Source organism: Plectrocnemia conspersa, unplaced genomic scaffold (assembly GCF_051122295.1).
Source record: "Plectrocnemia conspersa isolate PC_06_02 unplaced genomic scaffold, ASM5112229v1 ptg000013l, whole genome shotgun sequence".
In the NCBI taxonomy this organism is placed as follows: Eukaryota; Metazoa; Arthropoda; class Insecta; order Trichoptera; family Polycentropodidae; genus Plectrocnemia; species Plectrocnemia conspersa.
The window spans coordinates 19247407-19262728 of record NW_028277177.1 but is presented as its reverse complement, the minus strand read 5'-3'; the positions used below and the strand labels follow the sequence as shown (position 1 = coordinate 19262728).

General features: G+C 31.2%; 1 protein-coding gene across 5 annotated transcripts in view; it reads left to right on the top strand.

Moving 5' to 3' along the window:
* The window catches only part of alka (glycine receptor subunit alpha alkaliphile), a 52885-nt gene that overhangs the window by 30893 nt on the left and 6670 nt on the right, over nt 1-15322 (top strand). For all 5 annotated transcript variants that reach the window (XM_088201728.1, XM_088201727.1, XM_088201724.1 and 2 more), the window contains one exon: nt 11081-11157. In XM_088201728.1, coding sequence (XP_088057854.1) covers nt 11081-11157 — 77 coding nt within the window. The remainder of the gene's footprint in view (nt 1-11080; nt 11158-15322) is intronic.

Genomic DNA, 15322 nt, shown 5'->3' with positions numbered 1-15322 from the left:
TGTCTGGACCAAATCTAACGATCGAAGTTAAAAGACTGATTTTCTCAATCTAAAGGTCTGGGCTCGTTTATATTGATTTTCCGTGAGCTGGAAATCTACATGTGGTGATGTTCCGGCTTATTTATTATTAGGGAAATAAAAAGAGATTTTCTGAATTGTCTCTCATTTACCAAATATGCATGATTTGTACGTTACTGAAATCCCGTTTTTATCTTATTATTGGAACATATGCCAGTCCACAATCTGTTTTAAACGCGCTAATTGCTCTTTAAAAGAAATTTTACCGTCATATCATTAGTCTTTTATCATTAATATCTATTTCTGGCAGTGTGCTCAAATTTCGTTGTTTTTACCATGCGTATAGGAAAAAAGTTCAGTTATGTTTTAGAGCTGCGTCGATTTATGATTATTAAAACCCGTGAGTAACGATTCAATATTTCTTTTAATTTGTGGGGTTTCAACCACCTGCACTATTTGTTATAATTTTGAGATCAGCCGTAAAAAACAAATTAAAAGTATCGAAAGTATGACCACTCACAGTTTTTTACTACAATAAAAGAGAGATCGCGAGACTAAGCAATTGCGTTAATATTGAAAATATTTTACCTAATAGCAAACCCGTCCTAAGACGTTAATTAGTACCGCTAAAAAACTACACTTTGTTTTGAAAAGATGCTAGCTTTTAGACGATAAGACAAAGATAATTTTGTTTTCTTATCATTATGTTAGCTAGACAATACATTTTGGCTTGCTCGTGGCCGAAGTGGCCATTTAAGCGTTTCTATTTTAATGCGTAAACACATTGCGTGAGTGTGTCCAAGAAGCGAAAGCAGTCTAACCAGCATTATAAAAATGTGAAACTTGATCACATAAGAGGAAGACATGGTGAGAGACGCATCGAGTTATTAACTAATAATTTATGAAGTACATTTATTTTTAGAGGAATATAAAAAAAGTATATGATTGCGAAAATGATGTATTGATTGTAAAATAATTTATAAATGAAATAATTGGTAACAATTTTGTTATTTAATAAATTGTTTGTATATTAAATCAAGTAATAAAATATTGGAACCAGTGTTTTCACTGATTTATTGTATGTGTATACAGAAACAAAAACCGTTGCTACTTAACGAAAGTAACGTTGGTTTGTTAATGTATCGATAATCATCAGTAACAATAAGTTTATCATGATAAAACGTTTTAATCCATTTGGCAATTTAGAGTACTTGCATAATTAACCATCGTTCATAAAATACTGATATTACAAATAAACAGTTTTTTTGCTGTGTTGTCAATTTGATCTGTCATATCTAAATATAATATATAACCACGTTAAAAATCTATATTGGATTTATTGCGTGAAAAGTATTGATATAATGTGAAAAACTTTATATATTACCATCTAAAAATATCCTTAACTGGCTCGTTAAATTTTCGCTTTCTATAATAAGAATAGAAGCTGGCGTTAGCTTAGTGGTAAAATAGTTTTATAAAATCAAGCAATAGCATTTGTTAAGAAAAAAAATTTAAAATCTGGCGTAGCAATTTTGAAATGTTTGAAATGAAAACTTTAAATTGTGCTAGATTGTTTCATGGTTTGCATTTGATTATTAAAAAATGATTGATAATCTTATTTAAATTCCTGTAATATCCAAACAGAACTACTAAAAGAACAGAAAAATAGTAAAAAAAAACATTTTTTGTTGTTACGTATTACCGTGTACATCTTACCGTGGGGACTTTTTACCGCGCGACTTTTTTTTACCGTGTGGACTCTATTTAACGTGATTAATGAAAACCTAACAAAACGAGTCAGTGAACACAATCATTCCGAAAACTCAGCAAGAATCGAAGCCACTAAAAGTTTTCAATCGATAAAAAATAGAGCTATTACAACTACAAAATTTTCAATTATTTTATTTAAAAATACAAAAAAATAAATAAATTAAGGAACGTGTAAACAAAACACAAATAAGAAATATTAATAATGCTAAAATAACAAAAAAAAAACTTAACAATTTTTGTTTTGTTCGTTTACTTTATTATTAAAATAGAAAACAACAGCAAAAAATAATAAAAAAAGCATTAAAAAAGATTCTAAAGATTTTTTAAAATAATATAATTGAAAATTTTGTAATAACCTATTTTTATTTCTGTTAATATTTACATTTTTGTCTTTTATAATATATTTTTTTCTACATTAGAATTATTTGGCATATCGATGACTGCTGCTCTCAATCCTGTACAACCTTCTGCCAATAGCTGATGACTCGTGTGTTGCGTTGTAATTGCTTTATCTTCGAATCTTGCCGAATTTCCCGAACGAATGGTTCACTGACCTTGTTATGATTTCATTAATCACATAATATTTTTTACACGGTAAAATGTCGCACGGTGAAAAGTTCTCACATTAAAACACAGTACACAGCAAAAAGTCCCCACGGTAAGATGTGCACACGGTTTTGCGGATATGGTAAAATGACCCTGAATCCATCCGCTTGTGGCATAAATATGTACATTAGTATGGGTATATTGATTTTTCATATTTGAACGACTTATTAATTTATAATATATTGTCGATCCTACAATATATACACAGGAAACAGACAAGACAATGGTAATTATAGCATTTTTTATTATTGCTACGAAAAATGTTTGTTTTTTAATTACCATTTATAACTATTTTTAATATTGTAAAGAATTCTGCACAATTCCTCTTTAGAAATCACCATTTAAACAAAACGCGGTATGGTAAAACCCAAAAGAAAAAATCTCCACAGATGACATAGAAAATTAAATAAATAACAGTATACGATTTAAGATACCATTAACTTTCTTAAAACCATTACTCAATCAAAAATTTAATAATGGTTTTTAAATCTGATCCAAATATTTCATTGATTCAAACGCGCAGTTAAGAAATTAAATGGCATTTTCATGTTTGAGACAATAACTTTTGTTCTCATTTATTCACATAAAAGGCTGTAAAGTCACTGTACGAATACATATACCCGTTTCATATGACAATTGCGTTTATGAAGATGAATTCACCATACGGTTTAATTGGTCAAAATATACCTAATAACCATTTGTCAAAGCCGCTCGTAGGCAATATACAAAAGGTGTCGCTAAAACTCATACACTCGAGAGATCTTTAAAGACATTTAGATTACAACATTTCACTTTATTTTTTTCTGTTAGATTCTATCTAGAATACTTCTAATAAATAAATATACAAATTTAATATCATTATGATTATGTCAGATTTGGGGCTGATTTTATAACCGTGTCGGTTTATGGTCACAAATTACAGCGTGTCCGTGGTTAGCAGAGCTTTCGTGAAATGGCCGCACATCCGCAGAGCTTATGGCCGTGAAAGTTTACTACAATTTCCTTCAGCGTTGATGCCTCATCGCGATAGCGTGCTAAGGCCAAGGTGTAGCTCAGCTGCTGACGTCAAGACTATAGATACACATGTACATACATAAACATTGGCATAACATTCGGGCCGAGTTTGATCGTTGACGCCTCTAGAACGTTGTCTCTATCTGGTCGCATTTTTAATGGTCTTAAATTAGCGCAGCAATATCTTAAGTAGATAACGGTCGCCGTCCGGTCGCTGTTTCCATTGAAATTGAGGAAAAAACTCAGCAGGGCAGCCAATGCCAAGGTCTGCGGTCTAGACGCAGCCCGAGGACTAGACAATACACGGACGACTGAAGCAAGGTCGATTTTATCTATGTTATTTGAAAAATAATAAAACTGCGGTATCGGTATTATAAATATAATATATAAATAGCATTTTTGTCTAAAAGATTAAAACACATACATGTGTAACAAGTATACTAGTCTATTATAAAGGTTGATGCATAAATAATGTCCTATAACCATAGAGCTAACACCAACTAATAACATATGTTTTAACTTCTGTCTGGATTTTTTTTCATAATCTTAGCACGCGAAGACTCTTGTGATTTTTTTATATGAAACAAATACAATTACATAGAATATTAGACATTGTTTACTTTTTGAGCTTGATGTAGGCATTAATGCAACATAGGCAAACAAAAAAAATATGAATACGGGATAGATGCAGTCAATGATGATTTTACAAATTATGATCCGGGAACTTACAATTTAAACGATGGTAAGCTGAAAATACATTCAAAATACTAGTGACATTGCATTGCAGAATAGCAACCTATTTTTTAAGTGCTTTAAACGCGTTTATTGGATATCCACTCAGATACTTAATTTTTTGTATAACGCCGATGAAAAAATCTTTCTTAGGAAGTCCAACTCAAGCAATTAGTTTTATAAGCTTTTAGCAGGTCCTTACGATACATTTCATTGAAATGATTACGTAGTTTCGACAGAATAATTGTAATAACAGATGTTTTTTATAAACATCAAATGAATATATTGCTTGATATTGATATTTACATATGTATCTTTAGATGCCCTTATTTATAAATACTTTTCAAATACATGAAGCCCTTAATTCATTAATAAAATATGTGCTATTTTCTAAAATGTTGGGATTTTTAATTCGAAAATTACACCACTGTTTGTTTTTCATATAAAGCATCTAGAATATTATTGGCGAACTCAACAAATCTCAAAATAGAAACAAGGCAAAAGGTCTATACCAGAATAAATTCTTAAACAAATGTTCTAAAAGTGAACGATAGTTCTGGGCAAATGGGCGCCAGTCCACCATACGCTGGACGCACGCCATCCATCAGTGTTGGAGAGAAAGGTACCCTTCTTAAAACCCAAACCCTTGAGGGGAAGTGACCTTTCGAGCTGCCCGTCTGAAGTAGGACGAACAAAGCACAGCAGAGAACACCTCTCCTGGAGTCCGAAAACCAAGTCTACGACTGAGGCAGCATAAACACCCTGGGGGGTGGTGCTGTTACTAGGATGAAACGCAATGCATGTAGTGCAATGCAATGCCTGCCAGCCAACTCCCTGAGCGCTCAGGAGAAATACTAATGCATCTCCAATAACATTAAAACACGCCGTTAAAAGCTGGGTGCCCACCCATAAGGATTGGACTCTTAGGGCCTCATTACCGGTAACGGCAGTGGTGCACGCTATGGATAACATGTAGTTAAACTTGTCAGTTCTGGGCCAAAAAAATAAAATAACATTAAAAAATAAGAACGAGTAATAAAAATATTAAATTCTAAAAAAAGTTCGCCCTAATTACTATATCCCATTTTAAATACAATTTTTTTTTAAATTTTAAAACGAAACTTAAAATACAATAATAAATAATTTAACTATACATGATTATGCGGTATTGATTTTTTGTATTATATATTGGTATATATTTCTTAATATATTTAATAAAAACACACTTTTTTTAAAAAGATACTATTGGCATTTTGAAATAATATTTATTTTTAAATTAGAAAGTTTATGGTATTGTTCGTTATTCATTAAACTATATGTATATAACCTTGCGACATAACAAACCTTGAAGTGCAACCATATTTTGCATAAATCAGATCTAGGCATGCAATTTATCAAAGGGTTAAATAAGCTTATGAAAGAATAAAAAAAAATTAAAGGTTATACTTTCATTATTTATAAAAAAATACATTGAGATATCTTATTATTAAAAAATCTTGCAAATTATTAACATTTTAAGACTTATATTTAACGAAATTATATTTTTATAATTAATTATAATCAAACTCTCAATTTTATGACTTCTAAAAAACCACGATACTTTTTCCACCCCTTTTTTCCACAGCATTGCTTTATACATCCAAGATATTGATTCAATGAAGTCATAGTGTTACTGGAGTTATTATCTTTTTAAGCATGATTTAACGCTGAAAGTTTTTATAGTTTCATATATATTGTGGAGTGAGTTGTTTTGTATAGGCAATTTTGTTGGAGCTCTTTTTTTTGAGACAGAATTTAAATGTTACGTTTATTGAATATTATTTAACATATTGTAAAAAAACATTGCAAATTAATTTTTGAAAACATTTTTATCTTTCATGATTGAAGTTTTAAAAACCATATGTATCGACTTTTCTTAATTATATAAAAAATATTATTAAAATATTTTTTTACCACTGCCAAAAGTCATGGACTATCATAAAAATTGCTCCATTTCCCAGGCTAATAAAAAATGTGTCATCTAAGTAACACGCTTTAGTCTTATACTCCGATATTTCTAAATCCGCGGACATCCGCATTTTCATCAAAATGGGTCTCTTCCTTGGTCCAATGGGATGCAAGGGCTTACCAGTTAATTTGCTTCGCCATCGCCACAATTGAAGCAAGACGCTTCAAAGGCGCTAACAAGTGAGTCCAATTAACAATGAAAACTTCGGCTTCAAGTTTGAAAGTGTGGGGTTTTCACGGTCATGCCATGGTCGGGCCTTATCTGCCCTGAAACGTCTAATGGATTCCTTTCCTGACCTTCACCTCGTCGCCATTGTGACCGACCACCTTGATTGCCAATTGAGATACCGATGGTTGATGGCACAAAATCCTACCGTGTCCCTATTGTTCGCGAGAGCATATTCGCGACCGGACAGAACGGCTGCTAAAAATTGGCATTAGCATAGGTCGCGCATGCTACTACTTAAAATTTTATTAAATAAAAAAAACTTTAAGACCTAGCAGAAATATTTTATATTTATTTTAGACCGAAACCTTCGTTATACGTTATTTAAAATTATCGTTATATATTTATGCATATAGAAATGGACAGGCTTTACATAAAATGTTTTGAGTAGAACTTTTTTACTTAAATTCCTATTGTTAAGTAAATACTTTTATATGGGTTTTCTTCTACTTATTGTAAAACTATTACGATAATATCAATAAATTAAACAGTCTTGAAGAAGCGGCAGTATAATTACCATGATGTGAAGTTACTGCTGCTGTCTGCTGAGAGCAGCAGCGATAAATGTCTTTATTTAGCTAAAAATCGCATATTTTGTTCTACCTGTTACATAGACCCAAATTTATCAGTGTATTTTTTGTGTGAGGGCGCAAAATCTGCAAATGACAATGGTTTTGTTTACAATAATAAACAGCAGAACACCCAAATATGTACAATAACCACACAAACCTTCGAAAGCTAGCCATTATCATAAATTACCACAAAAACTCAGAATTATTTAAACTATTCTTTGTAATTATCGCACGGTCGCCTAAAAATATAGTATATATATATATTGCTCAATAACCTGTTATCAGCTCTTCCAGCGTCTAATTGTTGCTAAATTCACACAAAGTCACGTATTGCCGACTGATTGGTATATGCTACACATGCAAGAGCAGTGAGTCGGCAATATTTATAGAACTATACATTTTGGTAACATTTTTTTCGAATAGGTGAATTTTTTATCTAATATCGTTTTGAACGTCAGTTTGACAAGTTTTGCTAGAAAATATCGGTTTGCGATTGTACATCAAGTGTCACTTATCAAGATACGTGAGGTTTGGAATTTTTTATAGGAATGCCTCTCATGATATGTCTAGTTCAAACGTTTAAAGTACTTTTGTAATAATAATTTAAAACATCGTACACAATTTGGCTTTACTTAATGTTCCTTAAACCTAAGCTGATTTTTTAACGAATATTAATACTTAGTCGGTCTCTAATCATATTGTTATACTGTCACATTATTGGAGGAGGTACCGTGTAGGTTGTAGTGGATAAAAATGTGGAGTAGTTTTTATTATGTAAATTAGGCTTTACCTTTTTTTATTACGCATCCTAATTTGGAGTGGTGAATATTTGGACTTTGTTGTTCAAGCGTATTATGAGAACAATCATTCTGTGATAACAACGCAGAGAGCATTCCATACACGCTCGGTTTAAATGCATCTGTACCAAATCTGTTTACAACTTTGCTATAGATTTATAAAGTACATAAAATAAAATTCCAAATTGAAAAAAATCACAGACTAATGTAGATATAGCACCGTTGGAAGGCCAGAAAACATGGAAGAAGTAAGACAGTATGCCAAAGCGTTCCATTCATAAGCATGCCATGACATTGGGCATATCATTCAGATTTTAAACTGCATTCTTACAAAATTATATTGAGGGAAATTTTCTCTGTGCGTTTGATTTATTTAATGGGAGACGTAATTAGCCGGCACGACCACCATATTGAAGTCCGTAAGACCTTTGTCTTTCAATTTCTTGGTCCTTGATTTTTTCAGAATTTAAAGCAAAATATCAGATGGGAAATAAACGAAATTCCAACTAAGAAGATTCGAAGAATGATCTGGATTTTTAAATGCATTGAAACAAAACTGAGCTTTTTAGAAATATATACATTTTTACTAGATAGCTTTGTTCATTTTGTATAATCAAAAAACTACCAGTATTTCATTTTGAAATACCGGTAGTTTTAAAGGTAGATATTTACTCCAATACCAGTATTACAAGCCCTAGTTGGAGTGTAAACCCATTTAAAACTAATTACGTATTTTAAAATAGTAGTATAATAATATATGTATATCCTATAAAAATAATAGTTTTTCAAATTATAAAATTTTAGTATAATTGTATGAAATAAATCTGACTTTTATTATATTTTCAATATAATTTATAAATACAACTTGGATCGATATATCAAGGGTATTTTATATTTTCATTACGACCTCTTTTCACGGACCTTTTTTGAATATATAATTTTCTTCGATGTATATTGATGGTATAGCGTTTCACCTGCATTTTCCCCATAATAACATCCGTTTGTTAACCATAGAAATTTTACACTATCGCGTGGCCAAATCAGTTTTGGCAAACTGCCACGTCAATTTAATCGCATAGGTTTAACCGTAAATGTTTTAACGGTTAAAATACTCGTAAACTAACATATGTTCAGTTATGTAATGTAGTGTTTAAAAATAGTTAAATTCACTAATGCCTACTTGAAAAGCACAGTTAACTCAAAGGTGCAAAGATTGTTGCGTAATTTTAGCGTTTCTTAAACTATAAAATTGCTTTAAACTAGACTCAAACCAGCAGAGAGCTTTCTGTGGAATAACGAGGCCGTAAAAATGCTGCAACTTCGTCTGGGGAGTTGCGTAACGTGATTCGGTATATACGTTTTTATATTGATGGATATATAACGATACACGCTACATATAAATGTCATTTAATATCATATATTATATTTTAATGAATTAGCTTTTTTAAAAACTTTTTTCCATTAAAGGTTACACTAAAGATTGTGGCATATGAAAGTAAATTAGCATTTAAAATACTCTCTAATAATAAATAAATTATGAGAAAATTTTTAATAAGATATAATCGATTATACGCACGATTTACTATTCAAGTGGAAAATAGGTTAAACCGTGCAAGAAATTCAAGGCAACCAGTTTAATTTTCAACTCACATCCGCAAAAAAATGAATGAATCATGCATATTCTAACATAATGCTTTTAACTAAAATGTAATTAAAAGGTGTGTCTTATTTTTTTATATTAATTTTAATTAATTTCAAAAGCTTGTATTGATTATAATAAAATTAATATGAATAATAAAACTTGAGCAATTACTATATTTTTATTTTTAAGTAAATTACTTGTACAAAAAATAACGACGAATAAGGACCAACTTAGTAGATATTGTTGCTCTACCAAACGTAAAATTTTGAAGGTGCACGTTTTATTTTATATTATAACCGTTTGAAACATGACCGTATATTCGTACAATACGCATATTTGTAGAAAACGTAACCTCCAAGTTATATCAAAGATAGGATTGAACTCTTGGAATTCAGATGATTCGTGTAGCTGAAATATATCGGATGGCTACTTCTTTTGATCCCCTAAGGATTGTCTGCACTCTTGTTCAAATCTAAAGCGAAGTATATTTTTGGATATAGTGGCGGAAGTAAGTTCCTAACTGAAGTATCTGAAGACAGTGATTCATTACATCGGTGTTTTGGCTTACACATCACTGTAAACATGGGAAGCGTCCAACGTCTCTTCCAGTTCTTAATTATCTGAGCAACATCGTTAATTCAGGACAAAACCAGACTTTTTCTTGTTGTCTAAAACATATCACATTAAATTTGTGAGCGGGTATAAAGGCATACTTTAGATTTTAAATCGGCACACTTGTCATCGTCGTCATTCTATGGAATGTGTAACCTGAGAAGTAAGTAAACGTAAATATGCACTGACCCCCACATCTGTTCCCGGTCTTTATGCAAGTGCTTTCAACACTTAATGTATACAATCTACTCGGATACGCAATATCGTTTGTTTACGCTACCAAGAAAAAAAAAGTTTTCCACGACTAATTTGTCGCAACGATCATGGATGGTACCGTAAAATTATAATAATAATAAATAAAAATATTAAGCTTTAAATTTTTTTTTTAATAATATAAAATATAAATCAAGTATTTATATATACTTATAGTTGTATTAAAAATATAGAACATATAGTATCGCCGTTCATATACATATACATATATTAAATATTTAAATTCTTAACAAATATTTATATGATGTAAATATTTCATTAGTTATTACTTAACTACTATATTTTAAATGACGTTAAGTGGTGTATTAATCATGGGTCGCAAAAAATTGATACGCATCTCCATGAGAATATGAAAATTTTAGTCTGAATATTCGCGCACGAATAATAAGTCCCAAATTCCCTTTAGATCGAAAAAATTCGTGCCATGAAACGATTTACATAATAATGAAGCGATCTATAGTACATTGTAAACATCCATGATAATGCTTTATATTTATAGACTTTAGGGAGGCAAATTTTCGTGCAATATAAAATAAAGTCAACTTTTTACATTTTTTTTTAATTTCTGTCCGCGGTAATGTTTCATTTCCGACTGTTTCATATTTTTAGAAACTTCTCGCTATGTTTTCGTTTGTCATAATAGCCAAAATCCATCAGCGATGATCACTTTTCAGTAAAACACGACCCCCAATAGCGCGTTACGTAAATAAACCACATTTTTTCTTCAACACCTTCGTGCTTCGCCGCCGTTCGCTTTGATTGTTTATCGAATTAGAAAATAAAAAATAAATGAACGTTCTTCTTTTTATAGGTTCTGCAGCGAAGTTTCATCGAAGAGGAATCACACCCTGAGGCCGAGGGTGGTACTTCCTGAGCATTATGTTAAAGGTAATCGCTGCGGCGCCCCATAAAACTTTCGCTCAAAATTCGCACGAAAACCAAAATCAAGACCATAAATCTGCGGCACAACGTGGACTTAAGGCCCTTCATTATCTGGCTCACATTAATGCCAGTGAGCTTATTATCTGATCGCTTTTTGGCAAAACAACAGATTTCTTTCCATCGTCATCGCGTAAATTTGCCTTCATCAGATTGCGATTTGGTTCACGAACTATGTAAATACATACAAATATAGATGACCGCAAAGTGTATGAAAATTGTTTGTAAGTCCATTTTTTGCAAGGGATACTAACCAAAGTATCTACAGGAAGTATTGAAATTTATGATACCCTTACTTGTTTGATACGAGGTCAGGAATGAATAAATAATGCATGGAACATGTACACCATCGATTCATAAATCACTCTCTGGGTGCATGTTGTTAATATTTTTATAAATCACGTTGATACCTGCATAGAGAAAAACCTTTGCGAAAATCAGTGCATTAAAAACAATGTACAATTTAACAGAACAGGCAATGAATCAATAGTTTTTGTAATATAAATCACATATTAAGAAGTTTATGTTTCAAATAAAACTATATGTGATTGTTTGACTATTGAGTATTGTTATTATGCTGAAAATTTTTGTGCTAACGCGCGCGCCATATTCCGATGAAATATCTGTGTTATAAATACCACTGATTTCAGCTAATACATTTTGCATTTTTATTGCTCCTTATGGTACGTAATTTATATTTAATTTGTTTTTAAAACTGAGTTTCAGACTCTAAGTTACGTTTTTGTTATTTGTTGTATTCTAACTACTATATACCATTACAATAGTAATATACTGAGATTGTTAATACAAATAAAATATATTACTACTTGATTAAAAATTATAACATGTTACCAAAAACGCATAAAATAAGGTTAAAATGTATACTAATTTATTAAATTATTATTGAGTATTTTGTAGATAAATTCTCAATAATATAATAAATTAAAACTAAAAACGAAAACTTTTTGAGAAATACACTAATTGATACAGACTAAATCGACGTAAACTTCTATATTAGAAATCTCGTATAGTGTAATCGTTGTGTTGGTTAAGATCAAAATTAAAAAATTGTGGTTTCTTTGGATCGTACTAATTTTCCCTGCAAAAAAATGAAATAATTAAATTTTCCTGAAACATATATTTTTCAGTCTTAAAGCCAGGCATATCTCTCGTAGCATGCTTTTACGTTTACTTGATCTTTGAACTTTAGGAACAGCTGTATTCACAGTACTGCTTTCATTAAGTTTGACCTAAAAAATCTGCTCCTCTATCGTATCCCAACCCAGACGGATCGCTCGTGACTTTTTCTCTCGGCAATTTTCAATCATATGCTAAAAGCAACGTGTCTGAGCTGATGTGACGACAATGGCTAACCGTATAAGTCACGTGAATCGAGTATGGTTGGTTCTTTATTGTCCGAAGAATCGGCGGCGGTATGGTCTACCGTGTCCCCTTTGTGAGTTGGCGTTTGCTCGTAAATCAATTTGCAAGTCATACACGTGAAGTTTAATATTGATTAATGACCAGTGTTCTGTAATCATTATGCGAACGTTCATCTGCATATCCCTTAAGTTAATGGATCGACTTGCTGGCCAATTTCCGCATTACTTGACCGAGGCGTACGTCATTTGGATGTCCAGCTGTTTGATGGTCAGATTAAACGTTAAGCTCGTATATGACACTTCGTCACTTATTGAATAATATAAAAATGTGTTACTTATTATCACAATCAGGATATACACAATCTCGATATTTCGACAAAAATGTCCTTTAGCATCATCAGGATATTTAATTATGGTACACTTTGCACAAATAAGAGTTTTAGAAACGCACTTTAATAACTTTGGCTTTTAATCTCAAAAAATACGGTAATTAAATTGCGAACTTATCTCCTATCTGCCCTCCTATATAATACTATTTCCTATACTACTGTCACTTAGTTTTATACGCTGGTCAAAAAAGTCAGAGCCAAAGTCGGATTCAAAATTGGTCAATTTTGAAATGACTCCACAGCCCTGTTTGTAATAAAGAAATAATTATTAAATATCAACGAGCCATGCGGTAAACGCTCTTGAGAGATTTGAGAGCAAGCTTCACTTTTACTTTCGTCTGGAAGCTTGACTTCAACCCCTAACATAGCTTTTACAAACTTTTTTCCACTAAAATCTTCCAGATTTAAAGAAAATATCTTAAAATTAGATTGTGCAGGGAAAAACAGAAAATATTTTTTTATGTTGCTCACAGTTATACTAAAAATCCTCCTTATAATTGTATTATTGTACTAGTATATTTGTCGCATCTTTACTTGCCATATTTAACAAGGGATCTGTACAAATGGGCGACATGATAAATTGATGACGTAACCATTAGGCTAATGGTCACGTCGTGGCATTAGCCTAATGGCATTATCCGATTTAGACTTTTTATTCCCACCAAATTATCAGTATTATTCACCCATAAAATAGAAGAATATTTTATCTATGGAAGTATCGCATGCAAGAAGAAGAGTATTGGACAACTCCTCAATAGTACGTTGACCAGACGTCCTATTTTAAATAAGATCATCATTCTTTTAAAAAACTTGTCCTCCTTTGTCCTTCTTTAGGAAAAAATATACTCAAAATGATTCAGACAAGACAAAATTTGTTCTGCTTCTTTCAGATCTTTATGGTTCAGATATTCTCGAATCATATAGATAACAAAACTATAACCCGTCTTGGTTCGTTATTTAAATTTCAAAACAGGAATTCCAACTTAAGTTTCAACATCAAAAGCAATTAATGACAAAATATCTGTAAATCAAATCACTTTAAAAAAATAGAAGATAGTCACAATTTAAGTGATAAGGTTATTGCTGTATTTGCTGAAAATACAAATACCAACTTTGGCAAAGGGAATAAAAATGTATATAAGAAATTAGTGCATTTACTTAGTAAAACAAATATTGAAATTGGATGCAATGTCCATAGTGTTTACAATGCCAATAAAACTGCTTCAAACTGTATGGCCATTGATGTTGAACTTGTTATACCTCAAATATATTTATATCCTGAGCGATTCACAATACGAGTCACCTCCTTAAAAAAGTTTGCGAAGAAGCTTCAGTTGAGTTCAAAAAACTGTTGAATGAATATTGAAAATTATTCGACCCTTTAAAGTCATGCCTCCTAAGTTTGGAATACAGTCCTTTAAACATAAAACAACCAATTTTATATTTTATTCATAAACAAGCAGCAATGATTAATTTAGCTGTGAAAAATATTGAAAGAGTTAATTGTTAATTAATGCTACACAAGAACTAAATTATCAACTTTTAATAACATATATTATTATAAAAGCATTGTAATGATAAATCTGAAAGAATCAGGCCTAAAAAGTCCAGCTAAAATAGTTTATTATTTACTATGAGCACCATTAATATTTTACATTCTAAATTTGGTCAGAGATCATTAAAAACATATCAATATATGCAAGCGAGAGATAATTATTATAAACTACCTTAATTGGAGAAAGACGGTAGATTCCCAGACAGTTGTGTCTTTGCGTCTTTATTTAGAAGATTCAACGGTTGTTGTCAGTATTTTTTTATGAAAAAATATTCATTTGTTAATTGTCATATGTTGACAACTGAATTACTAATAAATAAATATTCTAAAAATATATTATTTTAACAGGTTATTTTATACTTAATAGATAGCGCTAGGAGGGTTTGATATTTGCTAGCATAACTATATATATGTTAGTTATAAGGTAAATTATACTATCGATAAGTCACTCTGGTTTCCCTTTAAAACGAACCAATCTTTGCCTTTTACTAAAGATTTTTTCTCTCCATGTTTAAGGGGCACAGCGATAAAAAGGTGCTAAATGGCATATGTGGAATATTATTACATTCTGATAAGTCTAACTGCCGCAAAATTGATTTCGATTTTTCAATTTTTTTTCGAGATAAATATAAGTCAAGGTTACAACCAATAAACGTTACTTTCTTCATACATGGACAATGCGTTATCAACATTTCATTCTGCAAGTGTAAAAACATTGATAAGTGCATTTTCCCATACGCAAAAACGTACCTGTCAGAGAGAACATATTCCTAATCGACCAACGAACC